General features: G+C 43.4%; 1 protein-coding gene across 2 annotated transcripts; it reads left to right on the top strand.

The window, feature by feature from the left end:
- Nucleotides 1-1,592: 1,592 nt before the first annotated feature.
- Nucleotides 1,593-25,757, top strand: SLC29A3 (solute carrier family 29 member 3). 2 transcript variants are annotated; one of them, XM_032969102.2, is made up of 8 exons: nt 1,593-1,795; nt 3,218-3,355; nt 5,600-5,859; nt 9,614-9,696; nt 11,545-11,623; nt 13,158-13,305; nt 18,023-18,185; nt 19,323-25,757. In XM_032969102.2, the coding sequence occupies exons 3-8, from the start codon at nt 5,632-5,634 to the stop codon at nt 20,035-20,037; spliced, it is 1,416 nt and encodes a 471-aa protein (XP_032824993.2). In that variant the 5' UTR covers nt 1,593-1,795; nt 3,218-3,355; nt 5,600-5,631; the 3' UTR covers nt 20,038-25,757. The 2 variants fall into 2 exon arrangements, with proteins under 2 accessions (XP_032824993.2, XP_032824991.2); XM_032969100.2 differs by having other exon boundaries at nt 1,593-2,001.
- Nucleotides 25,758-26,729: the final 972 nt, after the last annotated feature.

The following is a 26,729-nucleotide window of genomic DNA, read 5'->3' as shown; positions in this document are numbered from 1 at the left end:
AGGAAAAACCCGGAGGACCCGGAGAAAAATCCACGTGACCATGATGGAGAGAGAGAGACACGCAAACTCCAAATATACAGCAGGCGTCAGGGCCGGATTCGCACCCACGACCTCCTGTATACCAGGCAAAGGAGTTAACATCTCCTAGCCACTATGTTACCCCGTTGGCCTTTCTCTTTGTAACACATAGCGTCGCAATGGGGATACAAATGGGGTGAGAAATTACTTAACAAAACTACATACAGTATTACGAGCGTTGTTGATCGAGGTTAATGATATTGGGAGCTTTTATACTGCTAATGACTCTGGTAACCTACACGTTGACTTTAATAACGTATCAATGTTGAATACGGTTCAAAAATACGAACGATAGCCCATACATCACTTGAACTTAAAAAAAAAGATTAGTATCCTGTCTGACGTTACATAATAAACTGGACTTCCATGGTAAACCTGACTCCCATGGAAACTGGTCTTCCACGGTAAACTGGATTCCCATGGTAAACTGGACTTCCATGGTAAACTTGACTCCCATGGAAACTGGACTTCCATGGTAAACTGGACTCCCATGGAAACTGGACTCCCATGGAAACTGGACTCCCATGGTAAACTGGATTCCCATGGAAAACTGGATTCCCATGGAAACTGGACTTCCATGGAAAACTGGACTTGCATAGAAACTGGACTCCCATGGAAACTGGACTCCCATGGAAAACTGGACTCCCATGGAAACTGGACTCCCATGGAAACTGAACTCCTATGGTAAACTGAATTCCCATGGTAAACTGGACTCCAATGGTAAACTGGATTCCCATGGAAACTGGACTTCCATGGAAAACTGGGCTCCATGGAAAACTGGACTCGCATGGAAACTGGACTCCCATGGAAACTGGATTCCCATGGAAAACTGGACTCCCATGGAAACTGGACTCCATGGTAAACGGAATTCCCATGGTAAACTGGATTCCCATGGAAACTGGACTTCCATGGTAAACTGAATTCCCATGGAAACTGGACTCCCATGGAAACTGGACTTCCATGGAAAACTGGGCTCCATGGAAAACTGGATTCGCATGGAAACTGGACTCCCATGGTAAACTGGATTCCCATGGAAAACTGGACTTCGATGGTAGAGATGACAATTGGCTAGTGATGACAAATCATTAAAGCCGCGTATTGTAATTGTATTTGGTAGAACTCACAAGAGAATCAGTTTCTTAAACTTCATTGAATGTCATAGTCCACACAAGCAATGGGTGTACACGTAGTGATTTTACTGCCCCCTGTATATGGAAACTATTAGAATACATTACACTTGGTAGACCACGCAGGCAATCGGTTATAATCCAGCCATGCTCAATCCACTGCTGGACGAAGGCCTCCTCAAAGTCGCCACTGGGTTTGCGATGACATATCGCAGACCCCATAAGCAATAGTATCGACAAGATTGTATTCCCCATTCGATCTATGAAATGCAATCGGGGTCACTTGTATTTCATAGACCGTATGGAACACGGCTGTTATATTTCATAGAGCGTACTAACGGTATGAACGTGTGATTATATTTCATAGACCGTATGGAACACGGCTGTTATATTTCATAGAGCTTACTAACATAGGGCACGAAGGTTCGATTGCATTTCATAGAACGGGCACGCATGCTCACAAAAGGCGAGGGGGGGGGGGTACCGAAAGCGAAACCTATCGAGTAAGCAGCATCAGCAGCATCATCATCAGCATCATCAGCAGATCCTTCTGAACGGCAAGGAAGAGGAAGTGTGGTGGTGTTGATGATGTGAGCGCACGTCCACCGTCTCGCTCCCGTGTTAAGACTTGCGTGTTCTAACGCGAACGCGGTAAAACAAAAAAAAGTTTATACAATTGCGACAATTGTGTTCTCGCGTTCATGTAATGGTGCGGTCTTTCGGTCATTCTTTGCTTCGCCGGTGCCTCCTCTGTCGGGGTTGTTTTTTTGCGAGGGAAAAAGCCGCGCCTCACAAGGTAAAAGAACAACGTCTATGCCTTGCCTTGTGTTTCGCATTGCGGTATTTAAACCACGGCCTTTCGTCCAGCAGTGGATCGACCACGGCTGCTTATGCTACTGCTGCGAATGATTATTCAACTACAGTTATACTATATTGTGTTATATCATTAGAGTGCGTAAGTTGCGGTGTGTTTGTGTGTGTGGCGTGCGATGTGTTGGCCTAGTTATGATCTACCCACCGCGATGATTTATCCACTGCTACATGGTTTACTTTTAACGCTCTTAACACACCGGTGTGATGTTGGACTAGTAACGAATTGTAATGTTTTGTTTACGCGACGAACCTTAGTAATTGGCTAATTGGTCGCGGGGATTGACGACACATTTCCGCGATCTAACCCAATACATACCTATTACACTATAACAGTAGTTTAACAGTACTTAAAGCTGTGATGTTTCTACATTGAGTACAATATACGCACAACGTATAGTGAAATAACGCTGCCTTTAAACACAACATATGTAATCGACGTTTCGGGCAGTACCCCCTTAATAGCAGTTGATTGACCGAGTACACGTGCTGTAACACACTATTTGTGATCTTACTGTTTATGTAGCGTACAATATGCTGCGTACGTAAATGCAAGTATAGAGTTGTTAATATTAACTTGCAAACATAAACACACGTTTGTTATTAACAGAGTACACGACAGCATATAGAGAAGCTGTATAAAAGCACACTCCTTTGGGAGTAAGTGCGTGCTTGCATGCGAAATGAGCTGGAATCACACATTTCGATTTAAAGCTTTCGTGACTGCAATGATTCATCTTCTTTGGTTCTTTCGGTAAAGTCACGTAGAATGATAATAATATTATTGTGTTATTTTATTTTATCAATTTATTATTTTATTATCATTCTACGTGACTTTACCGAACGAACCAAAGAAGATGGAATCACACAATCTGGTGCCTTCGACATTTAGTAAAATAAAACACAACTTGCACGTGTTAAGCTGTTCATACTAAATCATTAGCGTCAGTCATGATCAATCCACTGCTTGATGAAGACCTCCCCTTCGTCGCCGCCGTCGTCTTCCACTATTTTACAATGCGCGAATCTCGTCGCTGCAAAAAAACGAAAAATCCAAATCTTGTACGATACACATTACCGCTGAATGACGGGAAACGTTACCGCTATCATTTAGTACTTGAACAAACTTTCTTTGCCTCTAGGCTCGAGAATACACTTGGAGCAAGTGCTGCTGTTAGCCTATTAAAGCCGGAAAAGAAAACCACGGGACGGACAGCAAATCCAGCACGCCCGGCCACCTTTGTCTCCCTCCCGCTGCTCTCGCCCGCACTCTACTCAAGGTACTCATTTGTAGACACATTTTTATTTTTCACGAGTTCCTCTTTTATTTGTTTTACCTCCACCCCCCCCATTCTCAAAACATTTTGACCACAACTCGTCTGCGAACTGTACAGCATGTCCCCCCGCATTTCAGCATTGGTTTTCGTGCGAGGTGGTCGTACAGCGTAACAACAACAAGGCTCTAACATCCACGACTACAAGGCTCTAACATCCACGAAAGCTATATTCTTGGTTTCTTTCGGTAAAGTCACGTAAAAGGGAAACAAAATAATAAAGAAAATGTTCTTGTGGTTTTCACACCTGATGATGATTGCTTGTGTTGCAGTCGAAACGTCGTGAGAATTTTTCTTGTTGTGGTTTTCACACATGATGATTGATTGTGTTGCAGTCGAAACGTCGTGATAATTGTATTGTTTTATATTTTTATTATTTTATTGTTTCCCATCTACGTGACTTTACCGAAAGAACCAAGAATATGAATCCCTGCAGTCACGAAAGCTTTAAATCAAAATTTAAATGCACGAAAGCCTCAACCGTAAAAGGGAAACAATAAAATAATAAAAATATAAAACAATAAAATTCTCACGACGTTTCGACTGCTTGTGTTGCAGTCGAAACGTCGTGAGAATTTTTCTTGTTGTGGTTTTCACACCTGATGATGATGATTGCTTGTGTTGCAGTCGAAACGTCTTGATAATTTTATTGTTTTATATTTTTATTATTTTATTGTTTCCCTTCTACGTGACTTTACCGAAAGAACCAAGAATATGAATCCCTGCGGTCACGAAAGCTTTAAATCAACATTTAAATCCACGAAAGCCTCAACCGGGTCTCAAGGCTCTTTTGACGAAGGATGTTTGTGGACAGTGCCATTTAACGAGTGTGTGGCGTGTTGATCGTAAGTCAGAGAGTACTTGGAGAAACCCCACGGATACGAATGGGTACTCTGATTGTAAATGTTGTCGTTTGGCTCTCCAACACACCGGTGTGATGTACTGGTGACGAATTGGCCACGTTCTGTTTACGTGACAACCCTTACTAGTTGGCTGTGTCGGGTGGTGGCGGGTTTTAACGACACATATATTTAAAAACCTCTGCATGAATGCATTCGATCCACTTGCTTTGCTGGCATCTCCGGGCCACCCTTGCGCGTTAGCGGAGGGTTTTTTTGGAGATTCAGAACTGCGAGGTGGTGAATCAACTCGTGCATCCTTAAAAGTGCTGGATGGCAGGCATTGCGTTGCTAATTTGTGACGTGGCCATGAAAGTGAGTCGTCATGTCTCATTTAAATGACTCCTTTTTGAATAACAACAAATCGATTTTATCATTTGACCTCCTTTGCCAGTACCAAAATATGAGAATAGGGGTTTTTTTTCTGGCAACAAATCAATTATATTCTTGGTTCTTTCGGTAAAGTCGCGTAGAAGGGAAACAATAAAATAATAAAAATATTATTTAGAAAGGTAACAATAAATAAAAATATTATTTTATTGTTTCCCTTCTACGTGACTTTACCGAAAGAACCAAGAATGTGAATCCCTGCAGTCACGAAAGCTTTAAATAAAAACAAATCTATTATTAATGTATTCTGTTGGCAGTGGCGTTCAAGTACAACTGATAAAAAAAAACCTCACCGTGTTCATCATTTATGCTGCCTTATAACAAACATATGGACTGGCCTACCATGTGTGATAAGGCTGATATTAATATTTCCATCGAAGTGTGGTGGTGAGGCAGAATCAGAATCTTTATTTATCCTGGAGAATCCGATGAGCTATGAAGCTCTCTTTCATGTATGACCTGTAAGGGCAGGTTCGAAAAGTGACGACGCATCTGTCCTTAACCCTAACCTCTGAACTACTCTCCATAACCCTTAAGCAATATAAAATAACAAGTTAATGACGAAAAAATTACATCGGTTTTTTCACTATCACTAAAAGTAAAGGAGGTTTCAAATGACCGACCATCTATGTGAAATGCTGAGTTTTACAGACATGGAGACATACAAGAAATGGTGGATGGGATTTGGTGGTCAGTAATGGCCATGTTCGGTGATGAATGTTAATCCTTTTGGATTGCAGCTCAGTAGATTGTGAATAGCTGAATGTGAATAAGCCTTTGCAAAGATGTGTAATACACGTGTATGTGGGTGTATTGAGTCCTGCATCAGTGGTAGTGAATGGGTCTTTATGCGAAGGCAACCGTTTCAATATAACACATACCTTGTCTCTTTTGTACACAGCCGCTACGCAAAACACCAGACTCGTGACCGACATGGACGAGCGTCATCAAGGAAGAGGAAGAAGCGGTGAAGGCATCGTGAGGAGTTGTTTATCTCAGGACCTGTCGGACCCATACCACGCCACCTACCTGTCCTTCTACCTCCTGGGACTGGGCTCCCTGCTACCTTGGTACTTCTTCAGTACCGCCAAGGGCTACTGGGATTACAAGTTCAGTGGTGGCAACAGCTCCTCGGAACAATCGTCCAATTCAGATCTGCTCGTGAGTTTGGGGTTTTTTGGCATACGCGGTGCCCAGTCGGGGTTTTGCCCGACGCATCTCTTTAATTATTTTAAGCGGCTAAACATTCGCATTTTACAAATGAGTGGCTAAACTTGGCTGGTGCTAAGCGCGTACACGCAAAAACGAAACGGAACTCCTACGTCATGCAATGTTTTAAACCCCTTTTAAGCTTATAATTTCACAGCTGCTCGCGTGGAATAGTGCATTAACTGTTGGTGTCGTGTTTAGACATGCACCCTTTCAATAGAAGAATATCTATACAGTAGGATACCGTTTGAGACAAAGGCTCTCATTCCTAGCAAAAGCAGGGCAGAAAGATCAGATAACGCTCGAGTTGGGGCCGATTCTTGCATCAGAATCTTACCCAAATATGCCTTTTTCATTTATGCACCCCCCCCAGTAATGCCGCGTAGCTATTGCAAATGAATCCCTTGGAAGACTCTCAAACATGCAGGCAATGAGGTGGTCATGAGAACGAAATGGCCAGTACAGCACCATAGGTTCATGGTCCCATCTATGCAAATCTCTGAATGTAATCTTTTTGAGTGTGTTGGGATTCCTCTTGGTACTCCAGTTTCCTCCCACAAGCATTAACACTCATTTGACATAATTGAGCAGACATTCCAATGCAGATGTACGTCCTTTTGTCGATCAACCGCTGTATGCAGGCCTCACAATGCCATGTCAGACTTTGGTTCTATTGGGTAAAGTCACGTAGGTGAACATAAAATAACAAAATCACGACGTTTCGGCCACAACACAAGCGGCCTTCATCAGGTGAAGGGACTAGACTGTCTGGAGGACAGCGCTGGAGTGAGAAAAGCCACGCTTGGATCACGACCTTTTTTTTCTTCTCACACAGCTTAAAGGTCGTGATCTGAGCGTGGCTTTTCTCACTCCAGCGCTGTCCTCCAGACAGTCTCGTCCCTTCACCTGATGAAGGCCGCTTGTGTTGTGGCCGAAACGTCGTGATTTTTTGTTATTTTATTTTCACCTACGTGACTTTACCCAATAGAACCAAAGAGTATGGATCCTAGCAGTCACGAAAGCTTTAAATCTAGAAACCATGTCAGTCCTTTAAAGTTCGTTTGCCCACACTTTCAACATGTTGGTCAGTGCGTGTTCGTGCATGGGGAAGACCAGGTCTGAATCATGTATCACTTGCCACTGATGTTAACCATGGCCGGAATTCGGATTAAGGTTGCCAGGTTCATAGTCCTGTACAGTGTGCGAACCACTGCACGACTACAGCTCCCATAAGTAGAGGGACTCCTCTACTTACGAACGAGTTCGGTTCCACAGGTCTGTTCGTAAGTCGATTTGTTCGTAAGTCCAACTTTACTCCTGTCGATTCAAAACACATTGTACGGCATATACACTAAACACGGGAAATGGCTTTAAAAGTTCTATAATCTCCTGTAGATGTAGATTGCACTGGTTATTCATGTTCTGCGGATGTAGATGCCACCACCGCCATATATTGCGTGGCGGTTGAGCTTGCGACTCTCGGTCCGAACAGGCAACTGGACATACGGACCAAGTTTGTTCGTATCTCTGACAGTTTTTAAGTTGAATGTTCGTAAGTCGAAGAGTCCCTGTAATGGCTGTGCATGGTTGACACAAAGATGTTACATACAACGTGATGCATTGTCAACGTTGTTCCCTGCACATGTGATTTGATTAAATGTATCATGAGCTGAAAAACTGATATGAATCGATGCATCGTTCCACCCTACTGCACATTGAGGATACATTTCTACTTCATTGCACATTAAACGATTGTTGTGCCATTCTTTTTTTGACGTTGTAATTAGACATATTTGGTCCTTTTTTGGTAAACAGAATTTCAACATGGGACAATGAACCTGAAAAAATAGTGTTCTACTTAAGCATCATTGGGGCTCTTGTAGACTTAACTTCCTTTCACAGCAGGTTACTATGATGCTTGGGATCCAATTTCATCGCTGTGTCTAATGCTTTTTATTACTCCGTTACTGTAGAATTGCCCATTTAAGCAGAAAGGCTGTGTCAATTACCACTCGCATAACATTACGTATAATCTCTCCTTAGGATGTGTAGACAGGGATGTTCATGCTTCTTACTGCACTTCATTATTCTTGGTGCCATTTCACCGAGAAGCTGTATATGTGGAACAAGGTGTAATAGTGAGCACACTTCAGAATCGGAATGAAAAATCTTTCTTTGTACAGGGGGATTCCGATGAGCTGTGAAGCTCTTTTTTTTCACAGATGTCCAGTCGGGGCAGGTCAGAAAGTTATGGCAACAAAACAATACAAAAACACGCTAGGAGTGCAAAGTGTAGGGAAGGTAAGCAAACCGCAAAAAAACTTTTATTTTACCAGGTAAAGTCCACTTGGCTATTAGCTGCGTTTTCAGTTGTCGCCATTTTAATCTCCCAGCAAGGAAGTTGAAACAACTGTGCAATTTTCTTAAATCCTACACCTTTGTTCACCCAGCAGTATGAACGGGTGTTCCACAGTCGAATGGCATGTCGCGTGTGGTGGGGTAAAGTGTGGGTGCTCCCACATCTTTCAAGATGTATGGCATGGAAGAGTAGGCCAAACACCCTCGGGAGGTGCTGTCCAGAGCTCTCTCTAGTGGGGACCCCCCCCCCCAGCACTACCGCGAGCAAGATATTTCATGGCTGCACCTTTACCTGCAGTGGAGCATTTTGGGCAATAAATTAAATCTCCATGTAAACACGACGTATATTTTGTAATTAATCGGTGGAGTAGCCTTGCAAACGTACTGTATGTTAGCCAGCAGCGGTTGTTTAAGCAAGCAAAATCGAAAGCAGTTTCGACCTCCTGGGTCTCATTAAGCAGTTTTATAAAAAAAAAAATGATTTGTAATAGCCCTCTCAATAAACCATTAGCACAAAAAGCATAATTCGGTGTGTCCTTAAAACTGTCCTCATTGAGGGGTGGGGGTCCCCAATACATTATATTTGGTTTCTCACCAAATAGATGAAAGGTAAAAACGAACATCGCTGAAACTATCAAAAATCGCAAGTCAAATCTGGTCTGCACAATCCAATGCCACAGTAGATTGTGCACAGCACAAGTACGAAACTGAGACTCCCCGGCACTTCGTGTTTTACGCAGTGTGGGAATGCAGCTAACAACTGGTATGCATCATTGTACGCGGTTTGTTTTTAGAGCTTCTAGTACTATTTTTGTTAAATTACTGCCCCCCCCCCCCCCAGAACACATTTTACGTGGGACATAAAATATATGCGCGCACGATTACATTTTGGTGGTAAAACAAATAGTGCTTGTTAAAGTAATTCTGGATGGCCATGATTTTGAACCGTACCTTATTTTTTACACAGAGATATGGAGCAAATGGTGATTGATTTTGTTTACATCTAGGGTTGCCCAAAACCCCAACCCACCAATCATCTCCATTCTGTTCACAGTAATGAACGGAGCAGTTCTCATTTGAGAATAAAGTGTCGGGTCACATTGAATGTTAGCATTTGTCACATCTAAACAAAAGAAAAATAATCGTAGTATTGTCATGGCGTAGGATACATATTACTCTTTGCCTCTTGCGAAGGGGATAATTAATCTCATTGGGCTCTCACATTGTTGAATAGGGAATATTAATTACAGAGTTACGTTCTTTGTTCATCCATTTAAAACGATCAATGTAAATGTTGATCTTTCACACCGTGTAATTTTTTGTTGCGTATATTTTGTTTGTCTTTCAGGTGTATTTTGAGAGCTACCTGTCCATAGCATCCACAGTTCCAAACGTCTTTGTCTCAGTGCTCAATGTTCTTCTTATTCACAAGTAAGGGTCTTCCTATATATCTGCACAAAGTTATTTGTCGGGCCATTGCATGAGCACACCTTTTAATCACCCCAGGTGACCAGGTTCAGTTTATTTTGAATTACCCTGAGCCAATAAGCTCTTAAATCGGGTTTCATCAACAATAAAACAGCACTGCTTCTCCGACATACACAACAAGTCACAGTAAAATAAATCAATAAACAATAACAGATAAGCGAAATAAAAATAGATTGCAAATCATAATCGCAAAATAAAAATCATCTTTTGTTTTTGAAAATAAAAATTTAGTTAAATTATTAAGAAACAACACGCTTGATCTGAAAAAAATATCAATTTAAATCTTCCATATTAATTGCAATGCTGATCGGCCTAAAACACGATGGCATTATTGTGAGGAATAAAAAAACAGCATCCATTAAAAACTTTGTGTAAACAATGTGCAAAAGTTGTCACTTACAGGCAATTAATATTTGCCTTTGGATCAGAGCCCTGAGCTGGCACCATTTGAGACTTTTAATTCGCATCCAAGCAGCCACATGTGAGTAAACTGGATTCTCAAATTTAGTGAGTTTATGGTTGCAGCTCATAAAACGTAATGCCTTCACAAAAAATGCCATCGTAATTTGTATGTACAGTAAAACCTTGGATTGTGAGTAACTTGGTCTGCGAGTGTTTTGCAAGACGAGCTAAATTTTTTAATAAATATTAATTTGATAAACGAGCGAGGTCTTGCAATACGAGTAGCACGTATACGCTTTGTCTGCCGAGCGTCACGTGATCACAACTGATATACGGGTGCTTTGATATACGAGTGCTTTGGATTACAAACACGTTTCCGGAACGAATTATGCTCGCAATCCAAGGTATTACCGTATGTATGTTGAACTTCTTTTTCAACGTACGTAGCCTACAGTGCTAATCGGTAAAAATTTATTCGGCCGCAGTAAGTTTATTGGCAGGCCGAAGATGACATTTCTGCACGAACAAATGTCTACAATTCTCTTGCAATATTCTTGCATAACATTGCACGGCTGCCCTTCGTGTGAAATGTCCCACTAGCCTTTACCCATGTCCTCTCATGGGTCCAACTTTCACGGTGATCCTGGATTTTTATTGTCACCGGCAAAAATGTTTGCGCTCATTCTTTTGTAATGGAAAAGCATTAGAATGTCACTCGGGAAGTCACATTTGCAAGTTCAGTCACGTTTTATAAATTTTATTGGTAGCTATTAGTAGCCGGACATATAGTGACGAGCCATTACACTGTGTTCCCATCGTCAATTTTAGCTCCCTTGCGCTTTCCACTAATGACAGGGAAGGGAAACACAGACGCAGCAACTACAAATTCTGCAATCGCAACGCCTTTCTGCAGTACAGCGTGAAGTGTAACCATACAAATGGTCGTACGTGGAGGCGTCACCAAAATAAAGTTGTCTGTGCAGCGTTGTCGCAAAATTTGCCGTTTAAGCGCGAATACTGGTTCAATCACACGCTGCCTGACTGATATGTTCATTACACGGACGTCAAGAACGGTTGACTGATAGCGGACTCCGGCTAGTTTACCTGACCTGACGCTGTCATAAATATTCCTTTGCGTAGCTCGTTATTAAATGTAATTTCGTCCAATGGTACGCATCACCATGCTGCAATATCTTTTAGCATGGGATGCAAACGAATGTATGTTACCCCCCCCACCCCCCCCGTTGTGCAATGAGACTGGTTATTATCCTGCATAAAAGTGCGACGATTGCAAATTCTTGATTTTCTGAAGGGGAAACCAAGCCACGTGATGTTGTGCCAAGTGGGCTGTTTCCGTTTGGTTGACTCGCGCTGTTTTGTGATTTGAAGGCTGTCAGCAAATGTCCGTGTGCTGTCTTCCCTGGCAACCATGCTGCTCATATTTGCCGTAACGGCCGCCTTGGTCAAGGTACAATCATTCTCAGTCTGCTTCTAAGCACATCCTCTTTTTGAGACGAAGTTCGTTCCTGTTAATTAGGCTTGTGTTCCAATAGGCAATTAATTGTGTCCCCCCCCCCCCTTGAAAAAAAAGATGAGTCTAAATGGGCTTTCCTCTGGTGATAGATAAAGGATTTAACAAATAGATTTATTCAATGTTTGATTTACCCACTCCCAAGCGGCATGATGAATTGTCAGAAATCAATAAAATATAATTTGTCTTTTTTTCACCCTTTAGTTTGCATTTCATCTCGCTCTCAGTCTCATTTGTAAAGTTTTGTTTGCTCCATTAGACCATATGTAATGCTCGGATACCATTTGCATGTCATTTGCATTAGTCATAAACAATTGCTTCTTCTTGCACTATTTGAAGCATCTATCATGAGATTAATAATTCATTTTAATCAATGAATGGATTATATATACAATTGTATTTTAACACTTCAGAAAAAAACCCTACATATAACATGAAGTGTCAGTATTCCTATGCAATTTATCTCACCTCATGTGAAACTTGTCATCAAATATTGCCAATGAAAGTCATATTGACAGGTGGAATTAAATATAAATGTATTTCGCCGTAGGAGTTCATACACTGCCTGTCTGTAGACACAACATATTGTTGAACGATATTATCTTGCCCCTGATGTCAAGCACGGTCAATCATCAGATTGGTGACTTCTAAAGAAAGACAAAAAATATAAATATAAATCTGGTTTCGGCAGGAAGTCATATCTAAATTTTCCCTTCTGTGTGAAAACTCAATCGGGAAATGAGCAAAACCAAAGTTCTGCTTGTACATTGGATTTTAAAGACCTCTGCAACTGTGGTTTATCCACTGCTGGCTGAAGGGCTCCTTGCACCATTGCCATCCCTCATTGTCTGGAGACGCCACAATCGGTCTCACTCCTGCACATTTAGCGATCTCTTTATTCCATCTCCACGGTGGTCATACTCTCTCGTTTCCCTTAGCTGCCAATCTACGAGCGATGGCAAGAAAATAAAGAAAATAAGGATACACGAGACAGTACAACCAAGGCAAAAATTATATTCTTAAATAGAATTGTCATGCCCCACCCCCATCCCCGAATAGTATCAATTATTAATAAAATCGCTCGGGTGGTGGTGCGTCGATCTATCCCTAATCCACGTGGACTTATATTAAGTTCACCTTCAATTTTACATGTACTAGGTTTCGGTTGCATTGTGTAAATGTAAATGTGTCGTTAAACCCGCCACCACCCGACAGGTCCAATTAGTAAGGTTTGTCACGTAAATAAAACGTGCCAATTAGTTACTACTACAGCACACCAGTGTGTTGGAGAGTAAACCCACAACATTTACTATTTATTTACGTGACAAAACTTAAGAATTGGCTGCGTCGGATGATGGTGGGTTAACGACACATTTATATTTATGCGATCTAACCCTAAAAATACCTCAATCATGATTAAGTTGATCTCGTTCTCAGACATTGACAAAGGGCCCGTGTATCACCCTTTAAGGTGGACACTTCAACATGGCTCTCTGGGTTCTTTGGAGTGACCATGACGTGTGTGGTGGTGGTGAACTCTGCAACGGCCGTGTTTCTGGGCAGCCTATATGGCCTGGCTGCCCTCTTCCCAGCAAAATACCCGCAGGCGTTCATCACAGGTGCGTGTGTGCGTGCGTGCGCGTGGCACGGTGGCGAGATGTTAAATACCTCGCGTGGTATACAGGAGGTCGTGGGCTCTATCTCGACCCTAACTCCTGTAGATTTGGAGTCTGCATGTCTCTCTCCCCGTGGTCGCATGGATTTTTCTCCGGGTCCTCCGGTTTTCTTCTCCACATTTAGAATCAATGTCACATGTTTAGAGTATTTGGCTGCTATAAATATCCACGTGATAAGCCACTTCGTTGGGCTATCATTTGTGGCCAGGTTGCTTCTGACAAGAGATCTATTGCTCAATGGGCCTTACCTGGTAAAATAAAATAGTACAGTGGAAAATAGATATTAGGCGCGTAAGGATGCATTGACACATTGATCAAAATCCTTGTTTTGTCTTCTCCCCAAATCTTATACCGTTTGTGCTGATGGTGTCATGGTTACCAGACAGAATCCGTTGAGATTGCTCCCAGAACAGTGCAACCCTACACATGAGAAAAACCTTAACAGGATGCTGTGGCTCTAAGAAGGGACGATGGCCGGTGGTAAAAGGTATAACGATGGCTCGACAGCCAAAGCAGAAAATTCCTCTGTACGTAAAAACCGAGGAGATGGAGCAATGAAGTCAACCCTTATGCGGGCACTGGGTGGATTGTTTCATCGTAAGATTGTGTGGGTTCATCTTCTTTGGTTCTTTCGGTAAAGTCACGTAGAATGAGAATAAAATAATAAATTGATGAAATAAAATAACACTAATATTCTCATGACGTTTCGGCCACAACACAAGCGGCCTTCATCAGGTGAAGGGACGAGACTGATGTGGCTTTTTCACTCCAGCGCTGTCCTCCAGACAGTCTCGTCCCTTCACCTGATGAAGGCCGCTTGTGTTGTGGCCGAAACGTCGTGAGAATATTATTGTGTTATTTTATTTTATCAATTTATTTTTTTATTCTCATTCTACGTGACTTTACCTAAAGAACCAAAGAAGATGAATCCTTGCAGTCACGAAAGCTTTAAATCGAAATTTATTGTGTGGGTTGGCGATGACTTGGGGAAGACCTTCGTACAGCGGTGGATTGAGCATGGCTGATGTGATTATGATAGAAGTTGATTTACTGTGCGTAGTGTATGGCACCTGTATTTGCATTCAAGCAATGAAGCTAATTTTAACACCCCTAAGCATTAGTGCTAATGAGAATGAATTCCAAATATATATGTTAATTTGCACATAATTAGCTCATCAATACAGCACTTTCAGCCCAGAGCACAGCTGGACGTTTGTCTCCCCAAGACCTATTTATCTATTTCAGCCGAATAGTCTCTGAATAATCTCATAGTGAGCACGACCAGCCATTGAACGAACCAGTTTGGTGAGAGGTAGGTAGTTTACATTTACACGGCCTCGCATCAATGTCGAAAAGGAATTTGCGAAAGTGCTGTCGGTGAATGCCGTCGCACAGCCAAGTGACGAGAGCTGTTCACTGGCTAACCAACCTCGACTTGGACGTATCAACTCTGCTGAGCAACTCCCCCCACCTTATGGGAAAAAGACAAAGGTAACATACTCTTTGGTTCTTTCGGTAAAGTCACGTCGGTGAAAAATAAAACTAAAAAATAAAACTTTTTTTTTTTGCCGTGATTGTTCCCACCTGATGACGGACACTTGTATTGCATCCGAGACGTCGTGATTTTATTTACTTTTTTCTTTCACCTACGTGACTTTACCGAAAGAACCAAAGAGTACGGATCCTTGCAGTCACGAAAACTTCAAATCTAGAAAGGTAACGTAGACAGTAAAGACCCCGAGAGATAATTTACATCACAAGTAGGGCCATTGTGCGCTAATGTCACGACCAAATTTAAATATTGAGCCATGATCCGATTGCTGTTTGGAAGCCTCCCTACCACACTATTCCTTATGGTCCTGCGATATTACGAACCATCTCGCTCCTGCACATGAGCTACACTCCATCTTCGCGGTGGTCGTGCTTTTGAGCGATTTTTTTTTTTTCCCCCTCCGGCTGTCGTTCCACCAAACCCGTCTTTCGTCCACTGTTAGTCAGCCCTCTGAACCATGTTAGTTTATGCCGACCAAACTTATGTTTGTTAACGGTCAATTTAAACATTACAGGCAAATAATTGAAACATATATTAATCGGAATATGATGATTATAATCGCTGAACAGTGATTCTTACGCTTCACGATCATCAAATCTGTAAACGACGCGAAAACCTGTTGTAACAAAATACGATAAGAATCGATCACGATGCATGCAAATTATTTGTGAGCTAGAAGCTACAAATGAGACGGAACAAACGAGAAACAATACAAAGGAGACGGTAAAAGGAAAAGAGGCACAAATAATTGAATTGTAACTAATGGGGGACGGGGTGTGAATTATTGAATGCATTAGAACAATTCTTCCCCATCTCCCTCCATCCCCCCCACCGCCCAGCCAGTCAATTTCCAGGATCATGATTCGATTTAATTAAATAATCGATTTTTTTTTTACATTTTTGTTTGACGGTAGCATCGGTAATGATCAATCCCTGCACGTGCGTTTCATGCATGTTTGGTGAACTTAAGAATCAATGTTATTTTGACGAGTCAAGATAATTATTCCACCCTTACCTAACATAACAGTAACTGCCCAATTTCGCTTGCAAAAGAAGGTAGGCTGGCGATGCTTCCTCGTGGTGTTAAAATGTAGAGCAATGATTTGAACAGAAGCCGACCCTGCTGCCCAGCCATAAATTACAAGGAAGCGTCTTGTGGTGATTAACGGAGGCTGAGAGCAAATGCTGCCTTCGCCAAGTCTTTGCAAACCTACCTTGGCAAGGTCGTTACGACATCCATGGGAGTGAGACCCCACGGTGAGAGAGTACAGGCATATCCATGCCTCATGCTCTGTGATTCTTTCGGTAAAGTCACGTAGGTAGAAAAAGAAAACAATACAAAATAATATATCACGACGTTTCGGTCGCAACACAAGCGGTCGTCCTCGGGTGGAAAAAATAATCCAGCAGTGGAACTGCTGAGCCAGCGAGAGAGCTGTTACAACACGAGGTTAATTCTAGATTTAAAGCTTTCGTGACTGCAAGGATCCATACTCTTTGGTTCTATTCGGTAAAGTCACGTGGGTAAAAAATAAAACAACAAAAATCACGACGTTTCGGCCACAACACAAGCGGCCTTCATCAGGTCCCTTCACCTGATGAAGGCCGCTTGTGTTGTGGCCGAAACGTCGTGATTTTTATTGTTTTATTTTTTACCTACGTGACTTTACCGAATAGAACCAAAGAGAACAAGAGGTTATATATGTGGTGATGAGAAAGCAAGCAGGGTCTGAGCTACGTGACTTTACCGAAAGAACCTGCAGTCACGAAAGCTTCAAATCAAGATATCCATGCCTCCTACTCCAGGGAAGTCCAGCACGGATGAAGTGGCACAGCTTTATTTTCCACCTGGAAGCTAGTTCAATCGATCCGGCCCGCTGCTTTCAAACCATGGGCACGTCGTGTGTTTTTTTTACTCGGCCCTTCCTGTTTAAGTGTTTTTCATCGGAGTTCCATGTAATGAATCGTCCACATGCTGATGAACGCTGGGTTTTTTTTCCTCTTTCGAAGATCGAATCTCTTTCTTGCACGTGTTTTGGCAGCTGTGGCCGTGTAACTCTCCGATGTTGTTTTCGGGTTGCATCGCGTGTTGTTCGCTATGATTTCGCGACATTTCATGCCAGATTGCTGGGAGCTTCTACAGGAACTTTTTTATTTGCCCCATACAACCTTACTTTAATATTTATTATGTTTCAGATGTAAAGCTGAGACTGGTACGGTCTGTATCGCCAAGTTTTAGCAGTGAGAAGTAGCGGTCTTTTATTTTTTTCTCCCCGCCATATGTGGTTAGCCTGGTCTGCTCCCACACACGGTGGTACTCGTTAAACAATTGATCGGCTAGACACCCCAATGCAAAACCCTCCACAAAAAAAGCCTTGAGACTCAGGTGTTTCCACACAAATTAATACTTTGTACATGTACAGCTGCTTTTGTCCGGCCACTACTGGATGCACCCCCCCCCCACCACCACACTGCATGGGGGTTGTATGTCCCAACTTTACCGTGCTAATAAGTGGGGCCTGGTAAAAGCTGGAACCACAGGATGAGAGAATACTGTGGAACAACAATTGAATTTGCCACACTGCCGTCTGCTGCCCGCAATGTTGCCTTGTAGCAGCCGATAGCAACCTGCGTTATGATGCATGCTGGTCGCACGGACTGTACAGATTCAACCTTGCTTCCACAGTTTTGCAATATTAGGCGAGTTGAAAGTGATTCAATAAAAAAAAACCCTGTTACTGCATTATGAGAAGTCAGCTCATGAATGTATTGTGTAATTCCCCATACCACAAGACAAGTTCCCAGTGGATTTGAGCATTACCCCATGCAAATTTGACTCGATAATGGCCCTATGGGAAAGCAAAGTACATTATTATTATTAAGAACATGATTACATGGCTGTATAAAGTGACCCCTGCCATATAGGAATGTGGAATTTCAATAACTGGCTGAGACCCGCCAATGTAGATGAGCGCTGGCCACACTATTTTGAGACGCGGGGAAGGCTTCCATAGAAAAGTAAAGGACACTGCTATTATGTTATTATAATAATAACAACGCTGCCCTGCAAAACGGGCGAAATGCTGATGCAATTAACTCGCACCACAGGACAGGCAATGGGAGGCACACTAAGCGTCCTGGCTTCCATAGTAGACATCGCGGCCGCGGGAGACGTGACAGACAGCGCCTTGGCCTACTTTCTCACGGCGGACCTTTACGTGCTGGTGTGCATCGTCATCTACCTGCGGCTGTGCAAGTTGCCGTTTGCCAGGTGCGTCCCTTCCGCACGCACAACAGACACAAAGATCCCCCCGTACAGCCTTAATGGACTGTTGGGGCAAGTGCTGTTCGCAAACGCCTAATTAAAGCCGGCACGACACACAAAGGGTGTGGGTAACCAGCACAATGCCCGGCTGCCTTTGTCTCCCCAGTGGTGATCTTTATACAACGCAGCAGGTACTCATTTTATGCCGAGTCGACCTAGGGGAGGCCCAAGACTAGTGCGGGGAATCGTGCCCGGGTCACCGGGTTGGTAACATAGCGCGCTAACCGCTACGCTACCACTCCCCGCACACTTTTTACAATACCACCACCATACACACACATGCGATTGTACCGGGATAATTGGCGGGATACACGTTCATAAACCAAGACCAATTGGCACTCGAATTTAAGCTATCGACACATTACAAGGATGTCAAACAGTCCGCCTCCTGTCTCTGGGCTGCGAAGTGGTCCATCGCCCTGATTTCTGCATGAGCTGCTTGCAAAATATTACAGCTTCAAGCGCGAAAACATGAAATCACTTTGAATGCGTACATTTTTTAAACTTGCAAATATGACCGTTGGCTGCAAGACGAACCTCTTTTAAGCCACATGACATCGAGCCCTTGATGAGTCCTGCAAGTTCGAACACCACGGTGGTGTGTGGATATCATGGGGCATGTCTCGAGTTGGATATCACCTAGCACAAAAAAAAGTCACTTCTTTACACACCAAAGAAAGTTAGGGGATGCTTTTTTGCATTAGTATTGATTGCCTCATGATCTCCCATGTTTTTGGAGGAATTTAATTTGCATTACGGAAACCCATGAGTATACGTGCCTGGGCAAGATGCCTCTTCGTATCTACAAAGTAATTTTTTGCTCTGGTTTTAACGTGCAAGTTATGGGCTACCCTTTCATCAGTTTGGTCGGTTTTCTGTTGCGCAAGGGCCCAATAGCAACAGAGCTTTGTAACTGAAGTTTTGTTCGTATTGGAATTATCATGGCCCTGTGTTGCAGACCAATAGACATATGGACATACAGAACTAATGCATCAACGCTTTGAATCTTCATTGCAACACGTAACAAAAAATCGTTTCCTCCATTTCTTCGGCAACCTGTTCCCCACCCATGTCCCCAATTAGGTACCACATCAGTTACGAAGCCCCTCCGTCAATTAATTACGACGCGCGGGACGCGGCAAGCGTGCAGTCCGACTCGGACGAGCCCTACCCGGCAGACACGGATGTCCTGATGGCACCCGCCTACACACACGCCCCAAGACAGCAAGAGCAGCACCAGCAGCAGCGATCCTTCCCGCCGGTGCGGGCGATTCTGCGCGAGACGCGCTGGCTGTGCCTCTGCGTGTTCTTCTGCTTCTACGTCTCCATGATCCTTTTCCCGCCCGTGCTGGCCAATATCGTGCCGACGTCCGTCTCGCCCGAGAGCGTGTGGGCCAAGAAATATTTCGTGCCCGTCGCCATCTTCCTGGTGTACAACTTGGGGGACCTGGTGGGCAGGGTGACGGCCGGGTGGCTGCGATGGCCGGCGCCCGAAAGCTGGCTCATGCCCGCGCTCGTCTTCCTCCGCACGGCGTTTCTGCCGCTCTTTGCCTTCTGCAACTACCAACCCCGCCGCCACACGTCCACCCTGCTGCTTGCCAACGACGCCGTCCCAGTGGTGCTCACCGCTCTGCTGGGGGTTACCAACGGGCACCTGGGCAGCACGGCGCTCACCTTCGCGCCAAGGGTGGTGCCGGCGGAAATGGCAGAGGCCACGGGGGCTGTCATGACGTTCTTCCTGTCCCTGGGCCTCGCCGCCGGGGCTCTGAGCTCCAACATTTTCATGAGGTTCATCTGAAGTGTAAGGCACGGACAGGTTCGGGGAGAGATGTCAGAGATGGGAACGGATGTCAGGGATGGGAGGGACGGGAGGGAGGGATGTGAGCTGCTTATGCGGCAATGGTGTAGTGTGTTTTTGTGCGTGGGTGGTTTTATGATGTTTTTAGATATGAACCTGAGTGCACTAGGTACGTTGATAAAGGCCTTTTCTTGTTTACTTCATCTAATATTTGAACCTGATTTTCCTTTTTCTTAAATTACAAAAATGCCTTAACTGAACGCTAAAATTCAATTTTGAATTCGTAACTTGCACTCCGACCTCAATCTAATAGGGCGAGAACACACTGTGTATAATTTTAAAATGTTAGCCGCATTTAAAATATTTGCTTGTAAAAAATATATATAAGTTGCTACAAAACTTATAATTCCATTTTAAAAGTCATCAATGTTAAATATCACTGCGCAAATGGTGTACTCTGCGTAATTAAGAACATGCCCTCTGTGATACTCATGGAGGGAGTGTTGGTGTAGTAGGTTAGCACATTGTGACTTGAGTTCTGTTCCTGGCCACAGCTAACGTCAGTGGCAAGTGATATCTGGAACCAGCCTTGGGCACCCCACTTTCACCAGCCTGCGCTGACCAGTGTGACGAAGTATGGTTAAACACAAAAAAAACCCCGTGACTGAAACAGCATGGGGAGTGGGCCTTCATCCAGCAATTCATGAACAAACAGCTCTTAAATGACTTTTGTATGTATGTATGTCGAACTTCTTTCGCACCATACATAGCCAACGGCACTATCGAAGGTGCGAGGGAACGACGGCAAACATCGTGTCCCCGTATAGTGACCAGCCGCCTGCGCTCCTTCAACGAGGGAGGGATGGCAAAACTATACCAACCCTCTCCCGAAGCCTTCTTCTCGTGGCCGGCAGACCTCGCCGACTGGCATTTAGCGCCCTGAAGATATTGCCATGCGCAAGAACGCATCTGTTGCGGTACGTTCCTTTCAAGTTAAGTGGCATGCGTCCCGAGTACGATGGATGCAAGCCATCGTTTCCGCGGAGTTGAAGCCAATACGCGGGCCCTGAGATTGAGGTCGGGAATGTGTAAAACAAAGGAGGCGTTGATAATTGGTTTTTTTTACCCTTTTCATCTGGCAACAAAACTGACAGCTTTTTTTTTTTTTACAAGGAGTCATGTTTGCATTGACCACAATACCTGCGGTTGGAATGCAAAGAAAAAAACATAACTTTGATAATGTATTGGCACTGTCCTGGAAATTGATTGGTCCACACCCCGAGACAGCTTTCCTTAGAGGCCTAGTCTCACATGGTGTTGGACCAGATGACGCATTCCGACCGCAGGGATTGTGGTCAATGCAAACATGACTCCTTGTAAAAAAAGGTGTCAGTTTTGTTGCCAGATTAAAAGGGTAAAAAAACATCATTTTGCTACTGGCAAAGGAGGTTCCAATCGTGTAAAGGAGGCGTTTTTATTACTTTTTTTATCGAATCGAGAGTCACATCCGAAGCTAGATTGCCTGCACAAGTGCGACGCTTTGAAAGGGAAGGGGCGCTCGCGCGTCGCTAATAAGGGACCTCGTCACAATCCATGGTCGAAAACGTTTGGGCACTCAATTTATGGGTTGAACAAAAAGGTCAGCGTTTCAGCTGAGAAGTTTATAACTGCCGGAGACATATGCATAAGGCCCCGAGAGATAGCCGGGCTTTTACCTCTACGAGGAGGTCTGCACTTTAATGACCCTCGTTCCATGTTCTGTGTCCCAACTGAAGTCTCGCCGACGTGCGTTTACCTTCTGCGGATGAGTTTGAGATTACGTTTTTTTTTCTTTCCCTATATCTGATTTCCGTGCAGTAAAACCTCTCGAAGCCAGACAAATTGGGGAGAGACTTTCTGGCTCCGTGGATGTATCCGTTGTAGTGCAATTATTCCGTGCATTCATGCGCAATCATTAATAACAGCTTCATGTTATTAATCAACTAACATGTAATTAATATGTTGTAAGGTAATAAACATTTTAAATTTAAGATTTACTGTTTAATCACACTTCAAATCATCGCAACGTGTACATGCGCCTGAGGCAGAAGGTTGATTCCCAAACCCAAGAAACAGATGGTTATTGCCTTGGGCTTGAAAAATCGTAGAATTTTTTTTGTCAAATGTGAAATGAATATTACCATGAGGAAAGAGAGAGTGAGGAAAAGCCCTCATAAAGCTTGCAGATAAGCACGGCGTTCATTAGCATGGGTTCCCCCAATTCCACACAACGTATAAATGCATGCATTATAAAGCTTGTGAATTGCATGGGTGTTATATGTATGCGCTGTGATGGTCAGTGATGGCATTTTTCACTTCCCAGTCTGAGGAACCACATCTAAAATGTCCTGCGCAGGATTAGCCTCACGTTTTGCTCATCATGCCGTGTGCGGCTTAATTAGTGCATGAACAGGTTGTAATTTTGTTGGTGACTATTTATGAGATCCATTTTCTTTCTGTAGCTTTCTCCGAATTCTGGCTTACCCAAATCCGGCTTTGTGAGGATGTATTGTGTTCTCAGATGACAGGTTTTTAAAATATTTAAATAACGATCACTGTATATGCGGAAATGTAGCCATTTCAGTAAATGCTAAAATACGGTTCTACAACGTAACTTTTTTTTTACAAGTTAATATTTAACCAGAACAACTCCCCTTCCTTCCCCAATTAGTTCAGCTTCGAGAGCTTTTACTGCGCGTTAAAACTGTCACTTCATTTCAGTATTTAAAAATGTGGAATTGTTAACCATCATTTTTACCTAAACATTTCCATAACGAAAGCAAGATAGAAGTCACAGGATCATCAAAATGACATTACATGACGGCATATAAGTTCTATAACACAAGTCGTGTCACTTGCTGGTGTTATGTCCCATTCAAGATGAGTTTTTCAGATGTTTGTTTTTATCTACGTCTGGTTTTACAGAATGTTTTAAAAAAATCAGAACACATCCACACCCATAATACATTACCTATAAGGGACCCATAGACTTGAAAAAGTAGGTACTTAAAAACAATGCCGTTGAAATAATTAGGAATGTAATGATTATTATTCATAGCTTAAATATAGATTCTTTAAGCACACGGTGTATGCATTCTATTTATTGTTTTCTGGTTTGTGTGTGTAATTGGGTCACGTTAATGCAGCCACTACAGGTGCTACACTCACCACTATTACTCCATTCGCAATGTATGGTCAGGCTGCACTCTTCTCAGATCAGAACCCGCAGACTTCCATCACAGCTCCATGCCTTTGTGTGGATTAGGTAATTGAGGGTGCCTCGATTCTTAAATAAAATCCATTATTTTTTTGGTTTCTCTCCCCCAATTTATATTTCCAATTGTCCTATCGGTGCTGTGGAACGAGACGAAGAACACGCTATGATATCTTGGAGCGTGTTGGAAAACGGTCCACGTAAGTGGACACCAGAGAGGTACCTCTGGGATCCCTTCAAGTGAACTTTGGTCTTTGCACGGCAGAAGGCAGCACTCTCACCCGCTCTACATGCGAGAGCAATGTCTGTCACATAACGGTCAAATCCAATGTTTTGATTCGCATCAGGAATTTAACAAGATTAAGTTAAAAGCTAAAAAAAACGGTAAAACTTGAAGGCTTAAAAAGAGTCAACTATTTTAATTTTAGCAGGGAAGGCCTGCTTTGCTATATAGCTTTTTTTCAGAAGCGACCTGACCGCAAATGATAGCTCAATGAAGTGGCCAAATACTCTTAAACGCGTGTTTCTAAACGTGGAGGGGGATAAACCGGAGGACCCACAACCACGGGGAGAACGCGCACACTTCAAATATACAAGCGCTCGGGGTCGGAATCAAATCCACGACCTCCAGCATACCTGGCGAGGTATTTAACATCTCGCCACCGTGGTGCCCAATGTAACATGTTTTGGGTGTGCAGTCATTGGTGACCGCGCTAAGACCATCAACCCTCTCCACTCGAGAACCCTGTTTAATTACAGGATTGAATCCCAGCTTCTCTGCGGTGCCAGCACAACGCTCTGACCTCAGAGCCAGCCGACCACCTTTGCATGCTTTTTTTAATTGCCTGATTATTAATTGCCAATCATCCGTGCTACCTTTGACTTTTATTTTTTTACAGCGGAGGAACTTGACGTACAGTGGAAAACCGTTAAAAGGGAAGGAGAAAAAAAATCGAATCGCTGCACAAAAAAATGGAAAGTTTCCAAATATTTTGTTTAGAAATACTTTGATTTTTTACAAATGTGTATTGGTGTGAATTGAAGGCGTAACGTTTTCAGGATAATGCAAAAAAAGAATCTAAATCGCACGCTACATGGGAGAATATTGAAGTCCCGATTTTGCCAAATACTACTCTAATGGTTGTATAAAAACTCATGTATATACGTTGTAAAGCATTTGTAATTAAACCTTTGTGTCTAATTTTAATGTGTGGAATGAACGGAAGGCTGTATCATTTCTGAATTAATCCAATGAAAGTATCCCATGTCGCAATATTAGCCGACTTCAGTGGTTTATCTCAGCAAGTGACGGAAACTCCACATTCCTATGATAATGCTCGGTCTTTGTTTAGCACCACCAAATATTTAGTTTCTGCCACATAGTGTCTAGCTGGTGGTGCTTTATCACGAAGGTGATAGTGCGTGCTGCTCGCCATATAGGGTCGAAGCTCAGGATGCCATCGACCAAATCGCCGTTGATCACACCACACCGAGCCAGCCGCTCGCAAACCTTTCGCCAGATCCCGCAGCTGCTGCACAGAAGAGACGCGACCTCTTCAATATTTGAATTTCACGGTCATCCCACCATCTGGAGAGTGTGACGCGTTATTACGGAGGCGTAGCTTTGTGCATTTGGTGTTCAGCCCGCTCGTCGCCACTTGTTTCGAGGCCATCTCGCGCCTGCACACGTGATCGTGTTGAGGTTAAAGAATTCCCAACCATCGTCCTTCGGTTCGTGGTTTTGTCCACGTGTTTGCATTGAACTTTGTTTTTTTGTTTCGCACGCGTTTGTCTCTTATTTTCTTTTTATATTTTGTACAAAGGAAATGTTCAGAATGTGTACTGTTTGCACGTTACTCTGAAAGGGTTTCCTTTTTTTTTTCCTTTAAAGACTAGTGGTGAGAATGCGTTTGACATGTCGCATTGCTCGGGATAGGGGTGCACAGAGCGATGTTCTATACCAAGCCACACGTGTCTTTCACTCTGCGCCTCGCAGGAACAAAGGGAAAACCACGATGCTATCATGTGAGGTCAGAACCCAAAGCTTTTACCCTGTGTGAAATGTCCTCTGCATTAAAGCACATTAAAGGGGGGGGGGGAGTGGCGGGTAGGGGGCTGGAGGGAGAGAGCAGTGTGGTGATGGTGTGGTGGTTCATTCTAGATTTGAAGTTTTCGTGACTGCAAGGATCCATGGTTATCACACCGCACTCGCTATCAACCCGGATACCTAAGTTAAAATCGGTAGTGTGCGATATCAAGCTCCTGTACTCACCCCGTACCCTTCACCAACTCACACTGATCAGTGTGTGGTGAAGTTAGGGGTATCAAGCACCCCCCCCCCCCCGCTCCGCGATCGACACTGGGTTGAGATCTCCATCCAGCAGTTAATTGAGAGAGTGCTGTACTGTACATTATTACGACTTTAAAAAACCATGCAATTCAATAAAGGACTTTTTTTTTCCAACAATACTTGCTTCATTATATTTCTTGTTATCTGCTGAAGATAATGTCTTGTTAATAAATGTTCTTTTGTAAACGTTATTTAAATTTAGCAAAACTTCGCTTGGTGACATTCATTACAGCCCGCGTATTTTCTGTGTTACTACTGCACTGCATTATTTTGCATTAACAAAAAATAATTACGGGTTTAACAATTCATCACCTACCAACATTTAGCAAATTATCGAGATTCAATTTGTTCAGGAATCTAGTGTGTGTTTTTGTGGTAATAATGTGAATGTGCCAGTTTTACCACTGGCTGGAGGCCTCACATCAACCCATTATAAAATGTAATCTTGCACACACAATTCGGTCCACGTACTTCGTAGTTTTCTTTTGTAGTTTGCATTTTTACACCGTGAATAATTCCTTTCACCCAGGAGAGCGTCGCAGAGTAACAGGTCACTTATTCAGTCTGGTTCTGCATCAGGGATGTTTGGCCGATTCTAATTGGATGCGGTGTAATGGCACGTGGGAGGAAAAAACCAAGATTTACCAGAGCAAACTCACTAACACGAGGAGGTAACGCTCAAAGATCCACGCAGATGGATTAAGTAATCCACCGCTCTGCTGCCCTCTACTAGTCACTTCGCAGCGCGTGAATTTCAACTCGTGCTGGTCGCTTCATTTATTTGCCGATCTGAAAACTCGTCCGCGAATTCTGTGGCAAACGTCTCGAGAAGAATTACGAGCTCGCCTTGTGTGCATTCGAATGCAACAGAAAATGAGCCATCGTACTAGCTCCAGATTTAGTGACCAGGTGCCTTGTGCAGGCCTTCAAAACTTAAGGTCACCTGCAAGCCACGGGTCAGAGTAAATGCCACGATCCAGCCTTCATAACCCAATATAAACCTGGCAACGAGAGGCTTCATATCAAACGCTGCGGCCGCCGGTGTAAGGCATAAAATCAATGCGGACTGGCACGCAGGCAATCGATCGG

This window comes from Petromyzon marinus, chromosome 41 (assembly GCF_048934315.1).
Source record: "Petromyzon marinus isolate PM22_M1 ecotype Great Lakes invasive population chromosome 41, UKy_Petmar_22M1.pri1.0, whole genome shotgun sequence".
Classification (NCBI taxonomy): Eukaryota; Metazoa; Chordata; class Hyperoartia; order Petromyzontiformes; family Petromyzontidae; genus Petromyzon; species Petromyzon marinus.
Note: the sequence above shows the minus strand (reverse complement) of the source record. Positions and strands in the feature narration are given on the sequence as shown.